Source organism: Antedon mediterranea, chromosome 9 (assembly GCF_964355755.1).
Source record: "Antedon mediterranea chromosome 9, ecAntMedi1.1, whole genome shotgun sequence".
Taxonomy (NCBI): domain Eukaryota; kingdom Metazoa; phylum Echinodermata; class Crinoidea; order Comatulida; family Antedonidae; genus Antedon; species Antedon mediterranea.
Genome location: NC_092678.1, coordinates 24,334,545 through 24,353,065, shown reverse-complemented (window position 1 = coordinate 24,353,065; position 18,521 = coordinate 24,334,545). Strand labels below are relative to the sequence as shown.

General features: G+C 32.9%; 3 protein-coding genes, 1 long non-coding RNA gene and 2 other non-coding genes across 7 annotated transcripts; 1 reads left to right on the top strand and 5 right to left on the bottom strand.

Annotated features, from left to right (window-relative positions):
- Window positions 1-826: 826 nt before the first annotated feature.
- Window positions 827-7,557, bottom strand: LOC140058898 (death domain-containing protein CRADD-like). Its single transcript, XM_072104682.1, has 4 exons — window positions 7,533-7,557; window positions 2,743-2,823; window positions 2,001-2,383; window positions 827-1,834 (listed from the first exon to the last, which is right to left on the bottom strand). Exons 3-4 carry the CDS (start codon window positions 2,320-2,322, stop codon window positions 1,488-1,490), a joined length of 669 nt encoding a protein of 222 aa, XP_071960783.1. The 5' UTR covers window positions 2,323-2,383; window positions 2,743-2,823; window positions 7,533-7,557; the 3' UTR covers window positions 827-1,487.
- Window positions 7,558-7,807: 250 nt separating this feature from the next.
- Window positions 7,808-7,879, bottom strand: Trnap-agg (transfer RNA proline (anticodon AGG)). Its single transcript has one exon. It is a non-coding gene; the product is annotated as a tRNA-Pro (tRNA).
- Window positions 7,880-8,154: 275 nt separating this feature from the next.
- Trnap-agg (transfer RNA proline (anticodon AGG)) lies at window positions 8,155-8,226 on the bottom strand. The gene has a single exon. It is a non-coding gene; the product is annotated as a tRNA-Pro (tRNA).
- A 1,278-nt stretch (window positions 8,227-9,504) lies between these two features.
- Window positions 9,505-11,509, bottom strand: LOC140058529 (PRA1 family protein 3-like). The gene is made up of 3 exons (XM_072104183.1): window positions 11,103-11,509; window positions 10,597-10,814; window positions 9,505-10,501 (listed from the first exon to the last, which is right to left on the bottom strand). Exons 1-3 carry the CDS (start codon window positions 11,282-11,284, stop codon window positions 10,362-10,364), a joined length of 540 nt encoding a protein of 179 aa, XP_071960284.1. The 5' UTR covers window positions 11,285-11,509; the 3' UTR covers window positions 9,505-10,361.
- An 89-nt stretch (window positions 11,510-11,598) lies between these two features.
- LOC140058528 (copine-8-like) lies at window positions 11,599-18,237 on the top strand. 2 transcript variants are annotated; one of them, XM_072104181.1, is made up of 17 exons: window positions 11,599-11,842; window positions 12,069-12,109; window positions 12,362-12,408; window positions 12,493-12,596; window positions 13,150-13,189; window positions 13,890-13,966; window positions 14,084-14,144; window positions 14,235-14,338; window positions 14,548-14,694; window positions 14,789-14,864; window positions 15,159-15,321; window positions 15,436-15,617; window positions 15,728-15,855; window positions 16,003-16,105; window positions 16,408-16,465; window positions 16,778-16,851; window positions 16,988-18,237. In XM_072104181.1, the coding sequence occupies exons 2-17, from the start codon at window positions 12,091-12,093 to the stop codon at window positions 17,363-17,365; spliced, it is 1,761 nt and encodes a 586-aa protein (XP_071960282.1). In that variant the 5' UTR covers window positions 11,599-11,842; window positions 12,069-12,090; the 3' UTR covers window positions 17,366-18,237. The 2 variants fall into 2 exon arrangements, with proteins under 2 accessions (XP_071960282.1, XP_071960281.1); XM_072104180.1 differs by having other exon boundaries at window positions 11,599-11,865.
- On the bottom strand, window positions 15,118-16,517 carry LOC140058530 (uncharacterized). The gene is made up of 3 exons (XR_011847019.1): window positions 16,493-16,517; window positions 15,700-15,873; window positions 15,118-15,180 (listed from the first exon to the last, which is right to left on the bottom strand). It is a non-coding gene; the product is annotated as an uncharacterized lncRNA (long non-coding RNA).
- Window positions 18,238-18,521: the final 284 nt, after the last annotated feature.

Below are 18,521 nucleotides of genomic sequence, written 5' to 3'. Positions count from 1 at the left end.
TCACAAGTCAACGCTACTAAATTGTAGATTATACCTGATGCGCATGATCACAAATCGACGCTACTAAATTGTAGATTATACCAGATGCGCATGATCACAAATCGACGCTACTAAATTGTAGATTATACCAGATGCGCATGATCACAAATCGACGCTACTAAATTGTAGATTATACCTGATGCGCATGATCACAAGTCAACGCTACTAAATTGTAGATTATACCTGATGCGCATGATCACAAATCGACGCTACTAAATTGTAGATTATACCAGATGCGCATGATCACAAATCGACGCTACTAAATTGTAGATTATACCTGATGCGCATGATCACAAATCGACGCTACTAAATTGTAGATTATACCAGATGCGCATGATCACAAATCAACGCTACTAATTGTAGATTATACCTGATGCGCATGATCACAAATCGACGCTACTAAATTGTAGATTATACCAGATGCGCATGATCACAAATCGACGCTACTAAATTGTAGATTATACCAGATGCGCATGATCACAAATCGACGCTACTAAATTGTAGATTATACCTGATGCGCATGATCACAAATCGACGCTACTAATTGTAGATTATACCTGATGCGCATGATCACAAATCAACGCTACTAAATTGTAGATTATACCAGATGCGCATGATCACAAATCAACGCTACTAATTGTAAATTATACCTGATGCGCTTGATCACAAATCGACTCTACTAAATTGTAGATTATACCAGATGCGCATGATCACAAATCGACGCTACTAATTGTAGATTATACCTGATGCGCATGATCACAAATCGACGCTATAAATTGTAGATTCGAGGAATTTTATTTGTTATCTGTGCCAATAATTTCTGCTCATTTTACTTAGAAAACAAGACTTTTCTTAAAAAATCTTGAATATCATATTAAAATAAGCAATGACCATAATTGTTAAAAAGTGTCACATTTTCGTTTAGTGGTAAAAATAAAAATTAAATACAGTTCCTAAATTACGAATATTAATCTTAATTCCATATCCAATCATAAATACTATTTTAAAAATCTTCATAACAAAATGTTGGATTCGAACCTTTGACCTCTAACTTACAGGGTGAGTGAGCGCTATAACCACTGAACCACATACAATGGTATGTGTAGTACGATGCTGATAAAGGTGACAATAAATTACAGTTAATTAGCAGTAAAATCTACTAATAATATAAGCACTTAAAGTAAATTAAAATAAGGGTGTTCCAGTAGATATACAAATGTTTAGTTGCCGCAACGATAGATACCAAGCAATGATCAAGTGCTCAGAGGGGTAATTGCTAACCCCCCCTTATCACATTTGAACCATGGGAAATATACCATTACTACACACTAATGCATGCATTCTATTGTAGCCCCATTATTGATTATGATTATATCAGATTTCTATATAATTAATTTAATGTTGTTCAATTGAATTTTCCAATTGTATAATTTAAATAAACTAATTTACTACATAAATAAAAAGTCATAAACACTGCAGTCTACGTTCATTTCTTGCAGCAATCTCACTAAATTTGCCTTGGTGGCGGCGTAACCGTTTTTCCGTCTCCATGTGTACAAGATAGCAAAGTACTGGTCTTTAACCGAGTGCTGATGCTGTACCTGGCTCTGGTATAGCTCAGCTGACGTTAGGCCTAGCATACCAGCTATGATGTTGAAATCACCACTGAGATGTGAAGCAACGCGGGCTAGGTCTCTTTCAGATACTCTTTCATTTTGAGAGGCTAACCGCCTTGAGGCATGATCTACTTCTGGTTCGTACGCTGATGGCTCTTTCATGGATTCTGACATCATAACTAGAAGACATAAAAATATTGAAAACAGGATTGTAGATTGTACATCAATTGAGCATCATTATTTTTCCAATTCTTACTTTACTTTAAAAATTAATTCTAAAATTGACCAGAAATAAACCCAAACAATTGAAACTAAATTATGTAAAATTTGGAGAAAGTGACTTACATTGATTTTCAGTGCACTGGACTGGTTGCTTAGGAACGCTGCTTACATTTCTTGAATCTATTAATAGCACATCGTACAAATGTGGATAAGTAATGCGTAGCGTTTCTAAAAATACGTAAAATGTCCGCTGATCTTGTCGTGGTAACGAGTCCAACAGGAATTCAGCACGCTCCTTCCTTGTTGCTTTTCCAATGATCTTTTGCATTTGGTCCGGAGTGAATATAAACTCCTGAATAAGGTAGTTGTTAATTTTTTCAACATCAAGATCATTCAAAATCAGTCCTCTGTTTTTCTCCAGAATATATCTATGTTTTTCCTCCATGATTTAATAATTTGTATTCATCATTCATTGACATTCATTCGTCACTCTTCCTCATAAACTCCTATAATATAAAGAAATTTCAATGTTAGCCTTTATGAAGGCCTTTTAATTTTTATGCTACCCAATGGACACAGCTGAAAGTTGATTTAGAGTAGTAAGTGGTAGCATAGGCCTAAAGGCCAATTTACACAGACGAGGAGTAACGGTAAGCGGAAAACCATGTAGCTTGTGACTTGTCTTGTCTAGGCCTATCCTAGCTAGCTAGGCATAGCCCACTCTACTCTACACAGGCTCTAGCCTAGGCGAGCTAGACGGTTCTCACCCAGTCCAGGGCCTAGCTAAGTAGGCTAGCTAGTTAGGAGTTAGGACCAGCTACAAAAGCCTAATGCATTTTCGTATATTTGAAATAAACATAATTACCTTGATAATTCTGCTTGTGCTTTAAAGAAAATCTAGTTTATTGTTGTCGCACTTATTGGTGGCCATCTTGTTGGAAAGTACCTGGACGTGACCACCTGCAGCTCCAGGTATATAAAATATACCAAATTGGCTAGTTGAGAATTCTCAACTATTACCGCAGTACGCCTGTACGACGAAGCCTACCGGTATAATGGGATAGGCTGATTTCCTTGTTAACTTAAGGGGTCATTTAATTACTGAATTATGATTGGTAGTAAACGAAATTTACTGGAATCCTATTGGATGGTAAGGTGGTAGTAGGACCATGTCCATCCCATTGCAGTAATAAAGTTGAGCCACCTGCGACCACTACAATGTCCTACCATGCTAATGTAGGAGTGGGGAAATGTTATGCTTACTACTGTTTCTTTTAATAATTTAGTACAATTAATAAGAATAAAGAATACACTTAACAATATACAACAAATAACATTAATGTACGATCCAGTTTAACACTGTTCTCAACTATAGTCATTTTGGTATACTTGAGCACATTGATAAAGAATAGGATAAACTTAACAATATACAACAAATAGCATTAATGTACGATGTAGTTTAACACTGTTCTCAACTATAGTCATTTTGGTATACTTGAGCACATTGATAAAGAATAGGATAAACTTAACAATATACAACAAATAACATTAATGTACGATCCCGTTTAACACTGTTCTCAACTATAGCCATTTTGGTGTACTTGAGCACAGTGATAAAGAATAGGATAACAATGTACGATCCCGTTTAACACTGTTCTCAACTATAGTCATTTTGGTATACTAGAGCACAGTGATAAAGAATAGGATAAACTTAACAATATACAACAAATAATATTAATGTATGATCCAGTTTACCACTGTTCTCAACTATAGTCATTTTGGTATACTTGAGCACAGTGATAAAGAATAGGATAAACTTAACAATATACAACAAAAAACATTAATGTACGATCCAGTTTAACACTGTTCTCAACTATAGTCATTTTGGTATACTTGAGAACAGTGATAAAGAATAGGATAAACTTAACAATATACAACAAAAAACATTAATATACGATTCCGTTTAACACTGTTCTCAACTATAGTCATTTTGGTATACTTGAGCACAGTGATCGACTTTTAAAAGTGAAATAACACTAATATTTGTAGATGAATATGACGTGGACACGTACATATATTGATTAGTATATTGATATAAATCGACTTTTAAAAGTCAAATTAACACTAATATTTGTAGATGAATATGACTTGGACACGATTTACATATGTTGATGAGTATATTGATATAAATCGACTTTTAAAGTGAAATAACACTATTGATTGTAGATGAATATGACGTGGACAAGTACATTTATTGATGAGTATATTAATATAAATCGACTTTTAAAAGTGAAATAACACTATTAGTTGTACACTATTGATCATATATGAATATGACGTGAATTGCACGTACATATGTTGATGAGTAGGCCTATATTGATATAATTGACTTCGAAAAGTGAAATAACACTGATTTGTAAATGAATATGACGTGGACAAGTACATTTATTGATGAGTATATTGATAAATCGACTTTTAAAAGTGAAATAACACTAATATTTATAGATGAATATGACGTGGACACGTACATATGTTGATGAGTATATTGATATAAATCGACTTTTAAAAGTGGAATTAACACTATTGATTGTAGACGTGAATTGCACGTACATATGTTGATGAGTGTATTGATATAAATCGACTAAACGTTAAATAACACTATCTTGTACAAGTACCCTCACTTGCCCAAAAACTCTGCTAACTTTTCTGGCTGTTTTACTTTATCGTTTTGATTTAGCTTTTCGCTTCTTTTTTTGTATCTCCATTGAGACCACAGCATTGTTATTATTTCAGTATTTTGCCTTTGGATTTACTAATATTAAAAGTGAAATAACACTAATGACTGTAGATGATATGACATTTATGTTGATGTATATATTTTTGTATATATAATATGCACACGTACATACGTTGATAGGTATTGATATAAATAGATTTTTAAAAGTACGGTAATAGACACTTTATTTGTAGATGAATACGACATGGACAAGTTGCAATAAATTCTATCGTTATATCGTATGTTGATGAGTATTGATATAAATCGACTTTTTTAAAGTGGAATAACACTAAAATGTATAGATGGATATGGCCTCAACAAGTATTGTATTAAGCGGTACTGTATATTGATAGACTTCATACCTGTAATGTCAATGAAATCTGGCAACAAGAATTGTGTTTGATCCTCCTAATAGTATTCTAATAATCTTGGTTTGTAAAGGAGGCATGAAAAATCTAAACGCATAGCCAGGGGAGGGGTTGGAGTTTCGAACAAACTCCCCTGTGACCATCCTACGGTTTTTGTGAACTTTTTAGTAGCGTGCAAACGCGACTCTACAGCTCACTATGTCGGTCGGTCGGTCGGTAAACACCAACTCAAATTTGAGCACGCGACTGCAGCCATGTATAGGCCTATGGACTGTTTATACTAGAAATCAGCAGTGAAAGTATATGTAAATAATATGTGTTAATATAGAATTAGTTTTTTTATTTAATAAATAGTAATAAAGTTGATCTTATTCTTTATCTGTGATTAATTATACTCAAATGACTATAGTTTAAAACAGTATTAAACGGCATCGTACATTAATGTTATTTGCTGTTTATTCGAAGTTTATCCTATTCTTTATCACTGTGCTCAAGTATACCAAAATGACTATAGTTGAGAACAGTGTTAAACTGGATCGTACATTAATGTTATTTGTTGTATATTGTTAAGTTTATCCTATTCTTTATCACTGTGCTCAAGTATACCAAAATGACTATAGTTTAGAACAGGGTTAAACTTGATCGTACATTAATGTTATCTGTTGTATATTGTTAAGTTTATCCTATTCTTTATCACTGTGCTCAAGTATACCAAAATGACTATAGTCGAGAACAGTGTTAAACGGGATCGTACATTAATGTTATTTGTTGTATATTGTTAAGTTTATCCTATTCTTTATCACTGTGCTCAAGTATACCAAAATGACTATAGTTTAGAACAGGGTTAAACTGGATCGTACATTAATGTTATTTGTTGTATATTGTTAAGTTTATCCTATTCTTTATCACTGTGCTCAAGTATACCAAAATGACTATAGTCGAAAACAGTGTTAAACGGGATCGTACATTAATGTTATTTGTTGTATATTGTTAAGTTTATCCTATTCTTTATCACTGTCTCAAGTATACCAAAATGACTATAGTTGAGAACAGTGGTAAACTGGATCGTACATTAATGTTTTTTGTTGTATATTGTTAAGTTTATGCTATTCTTTATCACTGTGCTCAAGTATACCAAAATGTCTATAGTTGAGAACAGTGTTAAACTGGATCGTACATTAATGCTATTTGTTGTATATTGTTAAGTTTATCCTATTCTTTATCACTGTGCTCAAGTATACCAAAATGACTATAGTTTAGAACAGGGTTAAACTGGATCGTACATTAATGTTATTTGTTGTATATTGTTAAGTTTATCCTATTCTTTATCACTGTGCTCAAGTATACCAAAATGACTATAGTTTAGAACAGGGTTAAACTTGATCGTACATTAATGTTATTTGTTGTATATTGTTAAGTTTATCCTATTCTTTATCACTGTGCTCAAGTATACCAAAATGACTATAGTTGAGAACAGTGTTAAACTGGATCGTACATTAATGTTATTTGTTGTATATTGTTAAGTTTATCCTATTCTTTATCACTGTGCTCAAGTATACCAAAATGACTATAGTTTAGAACAGGGTTAAACTTGATCGTACATTAATGTTATCTGTTGTATATTGTTAAGTTTATCCTATTCTTTATCACTGTGCTCAAGTATACCAAAATGACTATAGTCGAGAACAGTGTTAAACGGGATCGTACATTAATGTTATTTGTTGTATATTGTTAAGTTTATCCTATTCTTTATCACTGTGCTCAAGTATACCAAAATGACTATAGTCGAAAACAGTGTTAAACGGGATCGTACATTAATGTTATTTGTTGTATATTGTTAAGTTTATCCTATTCTTTATCACTGTCTCAAGTATACCAAAATGACTATAGTTGAGAACAGTGTTAAACTGGATCGTACATTAATGTTTTTTGTTGTATATTGTTAAGTTTATGCTATTCTTTATCACTGTGCTCAAGTATACCAAAATGTCTATAGTTGAGAACAGTGTTAAACTGGATCGTACATTAATGTTATTTGTTGTATATTGTTAAGTTTATCCTATTCTTTATCACTGTGCTCAAGTATACCAAAATGACTATAGTTGAGAACAGTGGTAAACTGGATCGTACATTAATTTTATCCTTTGCTTTACTGTGCTTTGATTTGATAAGCAAGTTTGGTTGCCCCGCCCCCATATGCTGCCTACTAAATTAGGATTAGCTTTTCTATAAAAAATTGAAGTACCCACAATGCACGTTATACGGAAGTCATAGTCTTGTAAAATACAGACAAAATAGTTTTTATCGTATTGTTTTGATTTAAATATCACTAAGATTGTCTTAAACTACAAACAACTAAAATTAGTGAAGGTATGCTAGTGTTTCTAAATGTTTACTACTGGTAGTATTAATACAATTTGGATTATATCATTTTCCAGAAAGGTAGAAAAAAACATAAAATAGTTGAGAATTCTCAACTAGCCATGATGGTATAGGAAATATAGCTCCCACCTGGACATTGAAATGATTGCCAGAATGTGTTACTTATAGATATCGCGATAAAAATACAATAAATTAATATTTGTTTAAAAATGATTTTATGTAAAATGTAAAATATGTATTCATATATCAAAAGATGTATCAAATAAAATGAATACATTTATAAAAACAGAAACAAAAATCGATGAAACAATTATGTTATTCTATTGATTCGTCAAGTTGAATAAATACTCCCAGGAGCAAGTAATAGGCAAATTAGCAGCTGCTCTTAATCGATCAAAAAAAAAGGGGTCATCCGGGAATTGAACCCGGGACCTCTCGCACCCTAAGCGAGAATCATGCCACTAGACCAACGACCCACGCATTTAAAATAGTCAAACATAACAATTGTATAAGAGCATTTTTTGTTACATTGTACAAGCGCAATTGGTTGACACAATACAATATTTATAAGATAACAAATTGGGGGTTATAAAGCAAAAAATGTGTCAATTAAAAATAAATAAATGTATACAGACAGAAAAAACAATCTATGAAATAATTATATTATTCTATTGATTCGGCAAGTAGAATAAATACTCCCAGAAGCAAATAATTGACTGATTACCAGCTGCTCTTAATCGATCAAAAAAAGGGGGTCATCCGGGAATTGAACCCGGGACCTCTCGCACCCTAAGCGAGAATCATGCCACTAGACCAACGACCCACGATTATGAAATAGTCAAACATAACGATTGTATATTGTTGGTTGTCACCTAATAAGAAGCATAGGGAAAAATCAAATAAATACACAATAATATAACATATCGTATAAAAATAATTTTTTTTCCAGAGCCTCTTATATAGTCCAGGGAAGAAACAATATTAATTGATGAAAAGTATTGCGTTTACGATTACTGTAAAACGTAAAAGCCTACTATGATGACTGTAACTCATTTTAATTCACTCAACATATCAATAACGTTATAAACAAAAACTTATGAGAAATACGGTCAATTAATAATACAATAGTTTTCTATTTGATGCTATATTTATAATTATCAATAATTCGTAAAAAAAAAATGGCATTTTCAATTTAACAAAGTCATTCCATTAATTACAAAAATAACTTGAGGATACTATACTAGTTTCGAAACGTAAATCTTTCTCAATTAAATACCGTCAACTAACGTGCATCAATATTCAGGCACCCTAGGCTAGTGTAAGAAGTCATTTTGATAGACTATTCGTCCAATCGTTTTGCGGTCTTCATAAATAATAGTAATGCAACACTACTGTATGATTCTGGCAATCAAAATGTATGGCAATGAAAAGTCGCATGATTAAAAGGCGAGATAAATAAACGAGATTATCTCTTAACAAAAACCAGAATATTTTCCATAAACATATATTCATGACTAACAAAATGTAAACAATGAAGCGATGATCAAATAGATACAAATTTGGAAATATATGAATAAAATGGTAATTAGTGAAAATAATAGACTGTTGGCTGCGCATACCTACGGGTCTGCGCAAAATGGGTAGCGCCCCCTATACTTGCAAAAAGTTGGAACTTCTGGAGGGGTGGGGGTGGGGGGGGGGGCGGAAGGGAGAGAGAGCTTTTAGAATGGGAGCAACAGTTATAACTGAATAACCAATAGACGAGTTCCAACAAAAACAGTGACGACGATTTAGCCAATCACAGTTAAAATAAGTTCATCTAAATATTGTTTTTCTTTACGTATTTGTATTTTACTATGTTTCTCAAAAAGAAACATCATTAATAAGTGTACCTGCCCTCGCTGTGATCATCAACCTTGCCAATTTGGAAGCCGGACTAATGATGATCTTAACAAATATATAACACATTTATATGACACATTATAAATTCTATTGCTATAATAAAATGGTTAATTTCAACTGTGCCAATGTAAAAACAAATATCATTACAGTCATTGAGTTGTATCGCCATACACTGAAAAGGAAACGCATCCAAAATATACACCAGTATTGTAAAGTTTATTATTATAAAGAATTTAAAATTACACATTTAATGAGTTAGCCTTGATATGTTTTGGTATCAATTCATTTTTAATAACATGACCAGTACATCTAAAATATATGTTTTTAAACTATAATAATTACATATATTATTAATAAACACTTAATACTACAAAACAAAAACACTTCTAAAGCTTATACCAACTGGAAATTGGTTCCCACTGTAAAACGAATTACCCTCTATTGCTTAAAACAGCCATAAAAAATGTTTAAGCCAGCCAATTGTTTTCGGAGAGTAAACTGTGCCATGTAACATTATTAATCTATGTAATATGAAATTTCTACTTTTACAGAATATCTGGTTTTTAGAATTATACATCTCTGTCTACACTATCAAACTTTATGTGACAAAAAAAATGTAAAGTGCCCATATATGGACATGATGATGAGATCATATAACTACAATATTTGGGCATATTTTTCAAACTAGTTTGATAGTGCAGACAGAGCTTTAGGCTTACTTTCATTTAGAAAATCCTATTAAAAGATAAAAATTGTACTTGGTGCAGTGAGTCCTTTACAGAACAAACAAAGCCTATGGGATTGAAGGGTGCAGGTGAAAGTGCTACAGCTGAATACTACTGTGCAAAGTTAACATTGACAATACTACCATATATATAATTACACCTACTGATTGAAATATACTGAACAATAGTAAAAATACACAGGAAAAAATAAATATTAGAAAAATAAAATGAACAATAAGGATTTAGTGGTAGAAATGTCAATAGTTCTGTCTCTGCTTGATTTCATTTTGTTCCAAAAACATACAACAGTCATGTTTAAGTCTGTACTTAATTATGATCGTGCTTGTTCTTCAAGTCCGAGTTCAAAGAGCAGCATCCCCATTGGTGTACGCTTCAGACCTAATGATTCCAACTTCTTTCCCATTTTATTCTTTAGATTTCTCATTCGCATAGAAGCATGAATAAACATTACTGCAAGAAAAAATATATAACATTAGTATCAACAAAAATAAACGTACATAAAATACATAAACTAATGAAATCGGATCAAATGAAAGGCTACATACTTGCAATTGGCAGAAGAATTCCGATGATAAACACGAGGACCGCTCCATAGACATACATACAGAAGTAGATACACGCCAAGATTATAGATACACTCAATATCGGATGATTCTGCTTGATTTGGATCAGTTCTCGTCTGTTGTTGGTCGCAAACACAAATCCCGTAAACACCAAAACCATTATAAAAATACCAATGAGCATTGACGTTGGGTGTAGACACCTGCAATTAAACAAAAACAAAGAATACACATAACCAAATTAGGATGATGATTAATTTACTTTAAAAATATAAATATATATATATAATAATATTCATCATTTCATCTTTATCGTTTCAAATTAATTAATTAAATGTCAGTTTATCACCGGGCGGTTTAGAATTCATGTTCTCTGCCTGATATACACTGTACATTACTAGCCGCCTACACAACAGACAGTGGGCCTATTCTATTGCATTTTATAATATAATTTATTATTAAATATTTTATTATATAATTATTAAACTTACCCAATAATTAAAAACGTTACAATTATAAACAACAAATAGTTTGATTGATAATATAACATATTATCTATTATTCGGTTTGTCCATCGAATTGGATCAGTAAAAGATGGTAACGTGAATCGGGCTGGGTCCAGTAAGAAATCATCAAGCGGCCTGAATGGAGGAAATTCCACGTCGCCGTTCATGATGTTGTCACTCCTTAAAAACAAACACTCGTCTCACGATGGCCTAGCACAAAGTACTGATTATTATGATGTTAAATTTGACTATTATGATGTTTTCTCTATTAAATTAGATGTTTAGGCTCAGAAGAATTAGCAGCTGTAACTAGTATTCTGCAAAACAAGGTGTTTTTGTGTTTAAACAAGCGAAAAATAAACCAACAAATTTAACGCCAACCCTCATCGACGACTGAGGAGGCAAACAAAATATACCAAATTGGTAGGTCAAATAAGTAAAGTCGACTTTTTAACACAGATACTGAAATCTGATTGGATAGATGGTAGACTTTGACAATAATGGATTGATCTAAAGGTTAAAGGTTACAAAGGTAGGCGTGTTTTGTTTTAATCAACAGGCAGGGAAATCCGTGTTTTGATCCAGATGTAACAATAATATATAATTAATATTCTGGGGATTGTCGTCATATATTTATAAATTTCAGATTTAAAGGTTTCTTTAAAAATATGGCCAATGTAGGAGGTTTCCAGCCTGGATCGGCAACAGCTAATCCTGTCACAAAGGTGGAGATCACAGTTTCTTGTCGGTAGGTAACCAACACCCCAGCCTTAGGCTTAGGCTTAGTTAGCTTGGCCATATGTCATAATCATATGATTGTTATTGTTGTTCACCCTATACCCCACTCATAATCAACTCAAAGTCTGGCATTAATAAACATTAGGACTTCCATCCAATTTTAGGTCAACTGTAGCTTGCGATTACATTTTATTTTTGAACATTTTCTTTCAGTAATCTTGTTGATAAAGATGTCATGTCGAAGTCTGATCCAAGTATGTACCGTATGCTAAATATATTCATAATTAATCAATTATGATAATAGCGTAAACAAAATTTCATTTTTTGTCTGAATTAATTACTACAAATATTACTAAATATACATAGGCCTACATATTTTATAAAGGCCTTAAATATATTTACCCAAGATGAAACTACTATGTTTATTCAATTGTACTCCCCTTTTTCTACATTAACTTTAATTTTAAATAATAATAATAATTTTTATTTTTATTACTTTTTAATAGTTTGTGTTCTGTATACTGCTCAGTTGGGTACCGATAAATTTGCTGAGGTAAAGTTTACAAAATCTGTGGATCAAACACTAAATTTAAAAAAAATTGTTTTGTGAGATTAATTTAAATTTATTTTGTTTCAGTTTGAAAGAACAGAAGTCATCCAAAATAATTTGAATCCAAATTTTGTAAAAAAATTTGTATTAGACTACTACTTTGAGGAAAGTCAGAAGCTGAAATTTGAAATGTAAGTTACTACTCCAAACCAAAACACTCGCCAGCCACCGTACCCTCGCCAGCCACCGTACCCTCGCCAGCCACCGTACACTCGCCAGCCACCGTACCCTCGCCAGCCACCGTACCCTCGCCAGCCACCGTACCCTCGCCAGCCACCGTACCCTCGCCAGCCACCGTACCCTCATTCATCAAAATAGCATTCAAATCCTTTTTATAGGCTTAGTTGTACACAGTATTGAGAGTAACATATTTGACAATTGTTTTCTTTGTAACTATAAGATTTAGCTAATGCTATACAATAACACAAACGTGAGGCACTATTAAGATTCTAATGTAACACATTTAATACACCAAATAAAATAATGATAAACCAATCAAAATAAGTAGAAATGAAATAAATAATATTAAATTGTCAGAATAAGCCTGGGAAATATAATTGTTATAATAACAACTAATTGCATGAAAAGAGACAATTCATAGGAAGCTGTAATTCCATAATGTACTGATAGAAAATGACAAGAACTGTACAAACCATAATATTAAATTCACTTCTTTACTTACAGCTATGACATAGACTCAGCCAGTGCAAAGCTAAATAAACATGTAAGTAATAGAGTAGTGACTAAAGTGAAATTACTTGCCCCAAATTCTCAGTTGTTCTTCTACAAAATATATCCAATAAATAAATACAAGAATATCCAAGACTCAGAGCTAGTAACATGGTGTGTTCATTAGCACAAGACTGAACAGTAAATGAACAGAACAACAGAAAATAGAACAATGGGAAAGCAATGAGAAACACCTATATGTAAATTATATGTAAATTAGGAAACTGGTATGATAGGTAAAACTTCCAGTGAGTAATGGAAAAAAAATTAAAACAATTAACACAATTAGATTTGTTGAGACTAACATGTTAGATAAAATAATATGATAACCTCATAGATTGTTATATAACTACAATCCCAGCACATATATTTATTAAATATATAAATAAATAATTCCTTCACTTGCACTGATGAAGGGCTAGTGTTGCCCGAAAGCTCTGCTAACTTTTCTGGCTGTTTTACTTCTCGTTTTGATTCAGCTTTTCGCTTTTATTTTGTATCTCCATTGAGATCCAGCCACTGATACCCACAGCATTGTCATTTTTCAGTGCTTATTTTTTTTTGTATCTCCATTGAGATCCAGCCACTGATACCCACAGCATTGTCATTATTTTCAGTAATTTGCCTTTGGATTTATAAATAAATAATACATACAATTCTAATATCTATTATTATTTTTCCCTGATTTTGTTAAGGATTTTCTTGGGGCCGCTCAGTGTACCATAGGGCAGATTATTGGGTCAACTGGAAACCGGATTCAGATAGCCCTGTAGTGAGTTAACATTAATGTTGTTTTTATGTTTTTAGTGAATAAAGAAAGTTTTTTAAAAACACTAATGGAAATGATGATTAATAACACATACTAAAGCAGTGTTTATTATTTATTTAGTGAAGGAAACAAAAAATGTGGTTCCATTCTCCTGTCATGTGAAGAACTTAGTTCGTGCAAGGTCAGAGGTCAATTGTTATACACAGCTAAAACATTTTTTTATTTAATAAAGAATAATTTTTTTTACTTGCCATTTTTTTTTTCATTTTAGGATAAAGCAACTCTAAAATTTCAAGGTAAAAAATTGGATAAAAAAGACTTTTTTGGTAAATCTGATCCATATTTGGTGTTTTATCGTTGTAATGAAGATGAAAGGTAATTTTATTACAATTTATGATTGTTTTTACGATTAAAATTTGACTTAAATTATTATATATTATTGTATTATTTAAAGATATATTGTACCCCAGAAAAATAATTTTTGAACAGTTTTTTGTTGAATATGCCATTTTAATGTCAAATACGGTAATAGTTACTCACAAAAATTGGGATCGGCTTTATTTTTCTTGTTATTTTATTTGTAGCTTTACGATAGCCCATAAAACTGAGTACGTCAAGAACACACTAGATCCTAATTGGAAGGAGTTTTCAATACCCGTCACGTCACTGTGTAACGGAGACTATGACCGTACCATTAAAGTGGAATGCTGGGATTGGGACAGTGACGGAAGGTAGTATGATACGAGTTTTAAATTAGAATTAGAATCGTGTAATGGTGTAGAAGATGTATCAATATTTGAACGTGGAATGTGTTCTTTTTAATAGTCATGATTTTATTGGCGAGTTTAAAACCAACATGAGATGTCTGCGTGAAGGCACTCCACAAGATAATACTTACCAGGTAAAAACACTTTTTTGGCAATCCATAAAAGATGAAAACCCACGACATATAGCTTTAAATGACTTCAGAGCTGTCTACACTATCAAACTGTGTGTGATGTGCCCAAATATGGTATATATATATATCATCGACATGTCCATATACTGTATGGGCACATCACATTTTTTTTGCCACATAAAGTTTAATAGTGTAGACAGACCTTTACACAATTTTTTTTTCGGTCAAAGTGCATTTTGGTAGTTTCATTCAACAGCTCACGTTCAGATAACATTTAAGTTGCTTCTCTTCTTTTAGCTCATCAACCAAAAACTGAAAGCTAAGAAAAAGAGTTACAAATCGTCTGGTATGATATCATTACTAAAGTGTCAAGTGGAAACAGAGGTTACATTCCTGGATTACATCACAGGAGGAACGCAAGTTAATTTCACTGTGGCCATTGACTTTACTGCATCCAACGGTACAGTTTTAGTTTTGCTACAGTACTTTCTGCACTGCATGACTTTTGTGTTTGATTTTATAATGTGTTAGTAAATTAACATTCCTAAACCTTGACCCTTGTAATTGTTTATAGGAGCTCCTCAGCAACCCAATTCCCTACACCACATAGGTCACAATCGACAGAATGCGTACGAACAAGCCATATTAGCTGTAGGTCAGATAGTGCAGGACTATGATTCGGACAAACTATTTCCGGTGTTGGGGTTTGGCGCTAAAATCCCACCTGATGGACGCGTCTCGCATGAGTTTGCTGTTGTGAGTAAATTGCTAAATAAAGTAACTTTATTAATTATGTTTGAAGTGATCTTATTTCTCAAAATGTTGATGTATTACTCACTGATACTAAATTTCCAAACTTGCTTTAGAATTTCAACGAGCAGAATCCATTTTGTGCCGGTATAGGAGGCATAATGGGGGCGTACAAGAACAGCTTATCACACATACAGCTGCACGGACCAACCAACTTTTCACCAGTAATTAATCACGTTGCAAGGTATAAAACATACTAACCCTATTACAAAAAAATAAAAGTGGTCTAATTGTAGGGTGCCTGCATATCAAGCAGAAGAGTCCGGGTTCAAGAAATAAGATTCTTTCTATTTAAAACTATGTTAAATGATGCTTTATATATTTCTTTCAGGTTCGCTGAAGCGTATCCAGATGGTTCCAATTATTTCATCTTACTAATTATAACGGACGGTGTCATCTCTGACATGGACTTCACTAAGTCAGCTATTGTTAATGTAAGCAAAGTCTTAAGCTCTGTCTACACTATCAAACTTTGTGACAAAAAAATGTGATGTGCCCATATATGGACATGATGTCATATCACTACCATATTTGGGCACATCACTACTATTTTTGGGCATATATTAACAACCGGCAAGTGAGGCGATGCTTCCCATTCTTTGCCCAGCTTTCCCCAAAGTGATTTGAATCTGTCATTCTCACAAGAAACCCAAAATATTATAAATTCATAACATTACACTAACAAAGCATGTGTTATATTTGTAACAAAATTATGATTAAAATTAATTTTATATAGGCCAGTAGTTTGCCATTGTCTATCATCATCATTGGAGTTGGTCCTGCCGAGTTTGACGGTAAGTACATATTTAAGTACTACTTACCGGAATGTTTGACTGTAGTCTGCCTGCATAGTGCTGATGATCCTCATTCAAGTCTGTAGCCTTGGAGTTTAAGTGTAGGCTTGATGTTTGGTCTGTCTCAAAAAAAGTGTAAACAATCAGTTACTCTCCGTCTAAAGTCAATATAAAAGAAGCAGTTCTCAGGTTTAGGGCATTCAGTAGTACAATTGTTTTTGATGAAATGAAAATACTGTATGGTTCTAAAACCTTGTTCAAACTCTGGAAAATGTAAATTAGAATTTAAGTACAATACTTATATTTTGATAGCTATGGAAGTGCTTGATGGAGATAACCAAATGCTTTCATACCGAGGCAAGTCAGCAGAACGTGATATTGTGCAGGTTAGATACTTTTTTTATTGTTGATTAAGGGGTAGTGATTATATGAAGGTACAGTACTATAGGTAGTTGGTTTCCATAGAGTGTGCCACTTACTACTACTCACACCTATATTATCACGTTATCTTTTGAATTTCAGTTTGTACCATTAAGAGATTTCGTTGGCGGTATTGGATCTAGCACAAATGTGATGTTAAGTCAGGCTAGGCTAGCAAAAGAAGTGTTAGCAGAGGTGCCATACCAATTCCTATCTTGGATGAAAAAGCATGGTATCAAACCTAATCCAGCCCCTCCACCGCAGCAACAGCCTGCACAACAGGTTTATCCAGGCCAGCAGCCTGCACAACAGGGTTACCCAGGTCAACAGCCTGCACAACAGGGTTACCCAGGTCAGCAGCCTGCACAACAGGGTTATCCCATGGGCCCTGGTGGGTCATACCCAGGTCAGCAATCAGCACCACCTTACCCTTCTCAGGGAACACAGCCTACAGCTCCATCAGCACCTCCAGGATACTAAAGTGTCACCCAATTATACTTACCATAGTGTACACTATGTTGTGCCTTATGCCGGCCCTCTTGCGTCAGGGACCCCTTAAAGTGGAGGTACAGCAACTCAAGGCAAAGAATTTAACGGTAAAGCACTCTTTAGATGGAATACCAAACAATCTTTTTCATGTAAGATGTGTGCACCAAGTGTGTGGATGTGTGTGTGATAATGAGCATAATATTCAAACAAATCGTATAAATTTAGAGTTAGTAAGTGTATTGTAAATGTAATTATGTGTAAAGGGCGACTATAAACAGTACATTGTCAAAGATCAAAGTTGGTATATATGTGTTTCTTCCTTGTAAGATTATATAATTGTTTTGAAAAGAATATTAATATTATACTTAAATAAATTTCATGAAAAACACTTTATATTTGAGGGATATTTTTTTAAATGAAAATTAAATTTTACAATATGTTGTGTATATTTTTATGTTATATTTTGAATATTATGAATTCTTGCCAATGGAGAACAAATAAGATACACCACTTGAATTATCCAAATATAAACAGCATCTCTTAACAGTGCAAAAAGTATATTTATGCGAACGTTTGCTTACTCTTCCCATCATGTAGTTGGCAGAGATTTAGATTAAAGTCTGTAAAATACCGGTCAATTTAATAAAACCTTTTGTATTTTTATGATTAATTAGACAGTTTTAGTTCCACAAATAGAATATAGCTGATCTGGATTATTACAATTATGTACCTTCATCTTCTGGCTAAGTTAGAATGAATATTTTTAATTTTGTATATTAGTAATATGGATGGTAATTGGTGTTGGTGAAATATAAAAATAGCGTATTATGTGTGTATATATTAAGTATATGCTAATAAAATAACAAAACAAAATCTTGTGTATACTGAAATAGTCTCACCGCCATGAACAATAAGATTACAGTACTTACGTCAGCACTGATCTCTTCCATCTTTCACATCAAGTTGTCATCTGTTAGTCTTTTTGGGCCATGTTGTGACATTTATTTTTAGCTCGAAAGAACTAGCTTTTATACCAAAAACTGCTCAATAATTTAGCCAAAAGTAAATTATTGGAGGCATTTGTTGTTAAATTGTTACTTTCAAAACAAACAAAAAAAACAATGGAAAGGGATATTAGAGTGAGAGA

Bases quoted from the DNA above. Each gene is read 5' to 3' on its own strand.
- LOC140058898 (XM_072104682.1), bottom strand. From the start codon at position 2,322: ATGGAGGAAAAACATAGATATATTCTGGAGAAAAACAGAGGACTGATT. The intron at 1,835-2,000 runs GTAAGTCACTTT...TATGTCTTCTAG, and splicing joins CCAGTGCACTGAAAATCAAT to TTATGATGTCAGAATCCATG.
- LOC140058529 (XM_072104183.1), bottom strand. From the start codon at position 11,284: ATGAACGGCGACGTGGAATTTCCTCCATTCAGGCCGCTTGATGATTTC. The intron at 10,815-11,102 runs GTAAGTTTAATA...GTTTAATTGCAG, and splicing joins GTAACGTTTTTAATTATTGG to GTGTCTACACCCAACGTCAA. The intron at 10,502-10,596 runs GTATGTAGCCTT...TTTTTCTTGCAG, and splicing joins AATTCTTCTGCCAATTGCAA to TAATGTTTATTCATGCTTCT.
- LOC140058528 (XM_072104180.1), top strand. From the start codon at position 11,786: ATGGCCAATGTAGGAGGTTTCCAGCCTGGATCGGCAACAGCTAATCCT. The intron at 12,409-12,492 runs GTAAAGTTTACA...ATTTTGTTTCAG, and splicing joins GTACCGATAAATTTGCTGAG to TTTGAAAGAACAGAAGTCAT. The intron at 16,852-16,987 runs GTTAGATACTTT...TTTGAATTTCAG, and splicing joins CAGAACGTGATATTGTGCAG to TTTGTACCATTAAGAGATTT.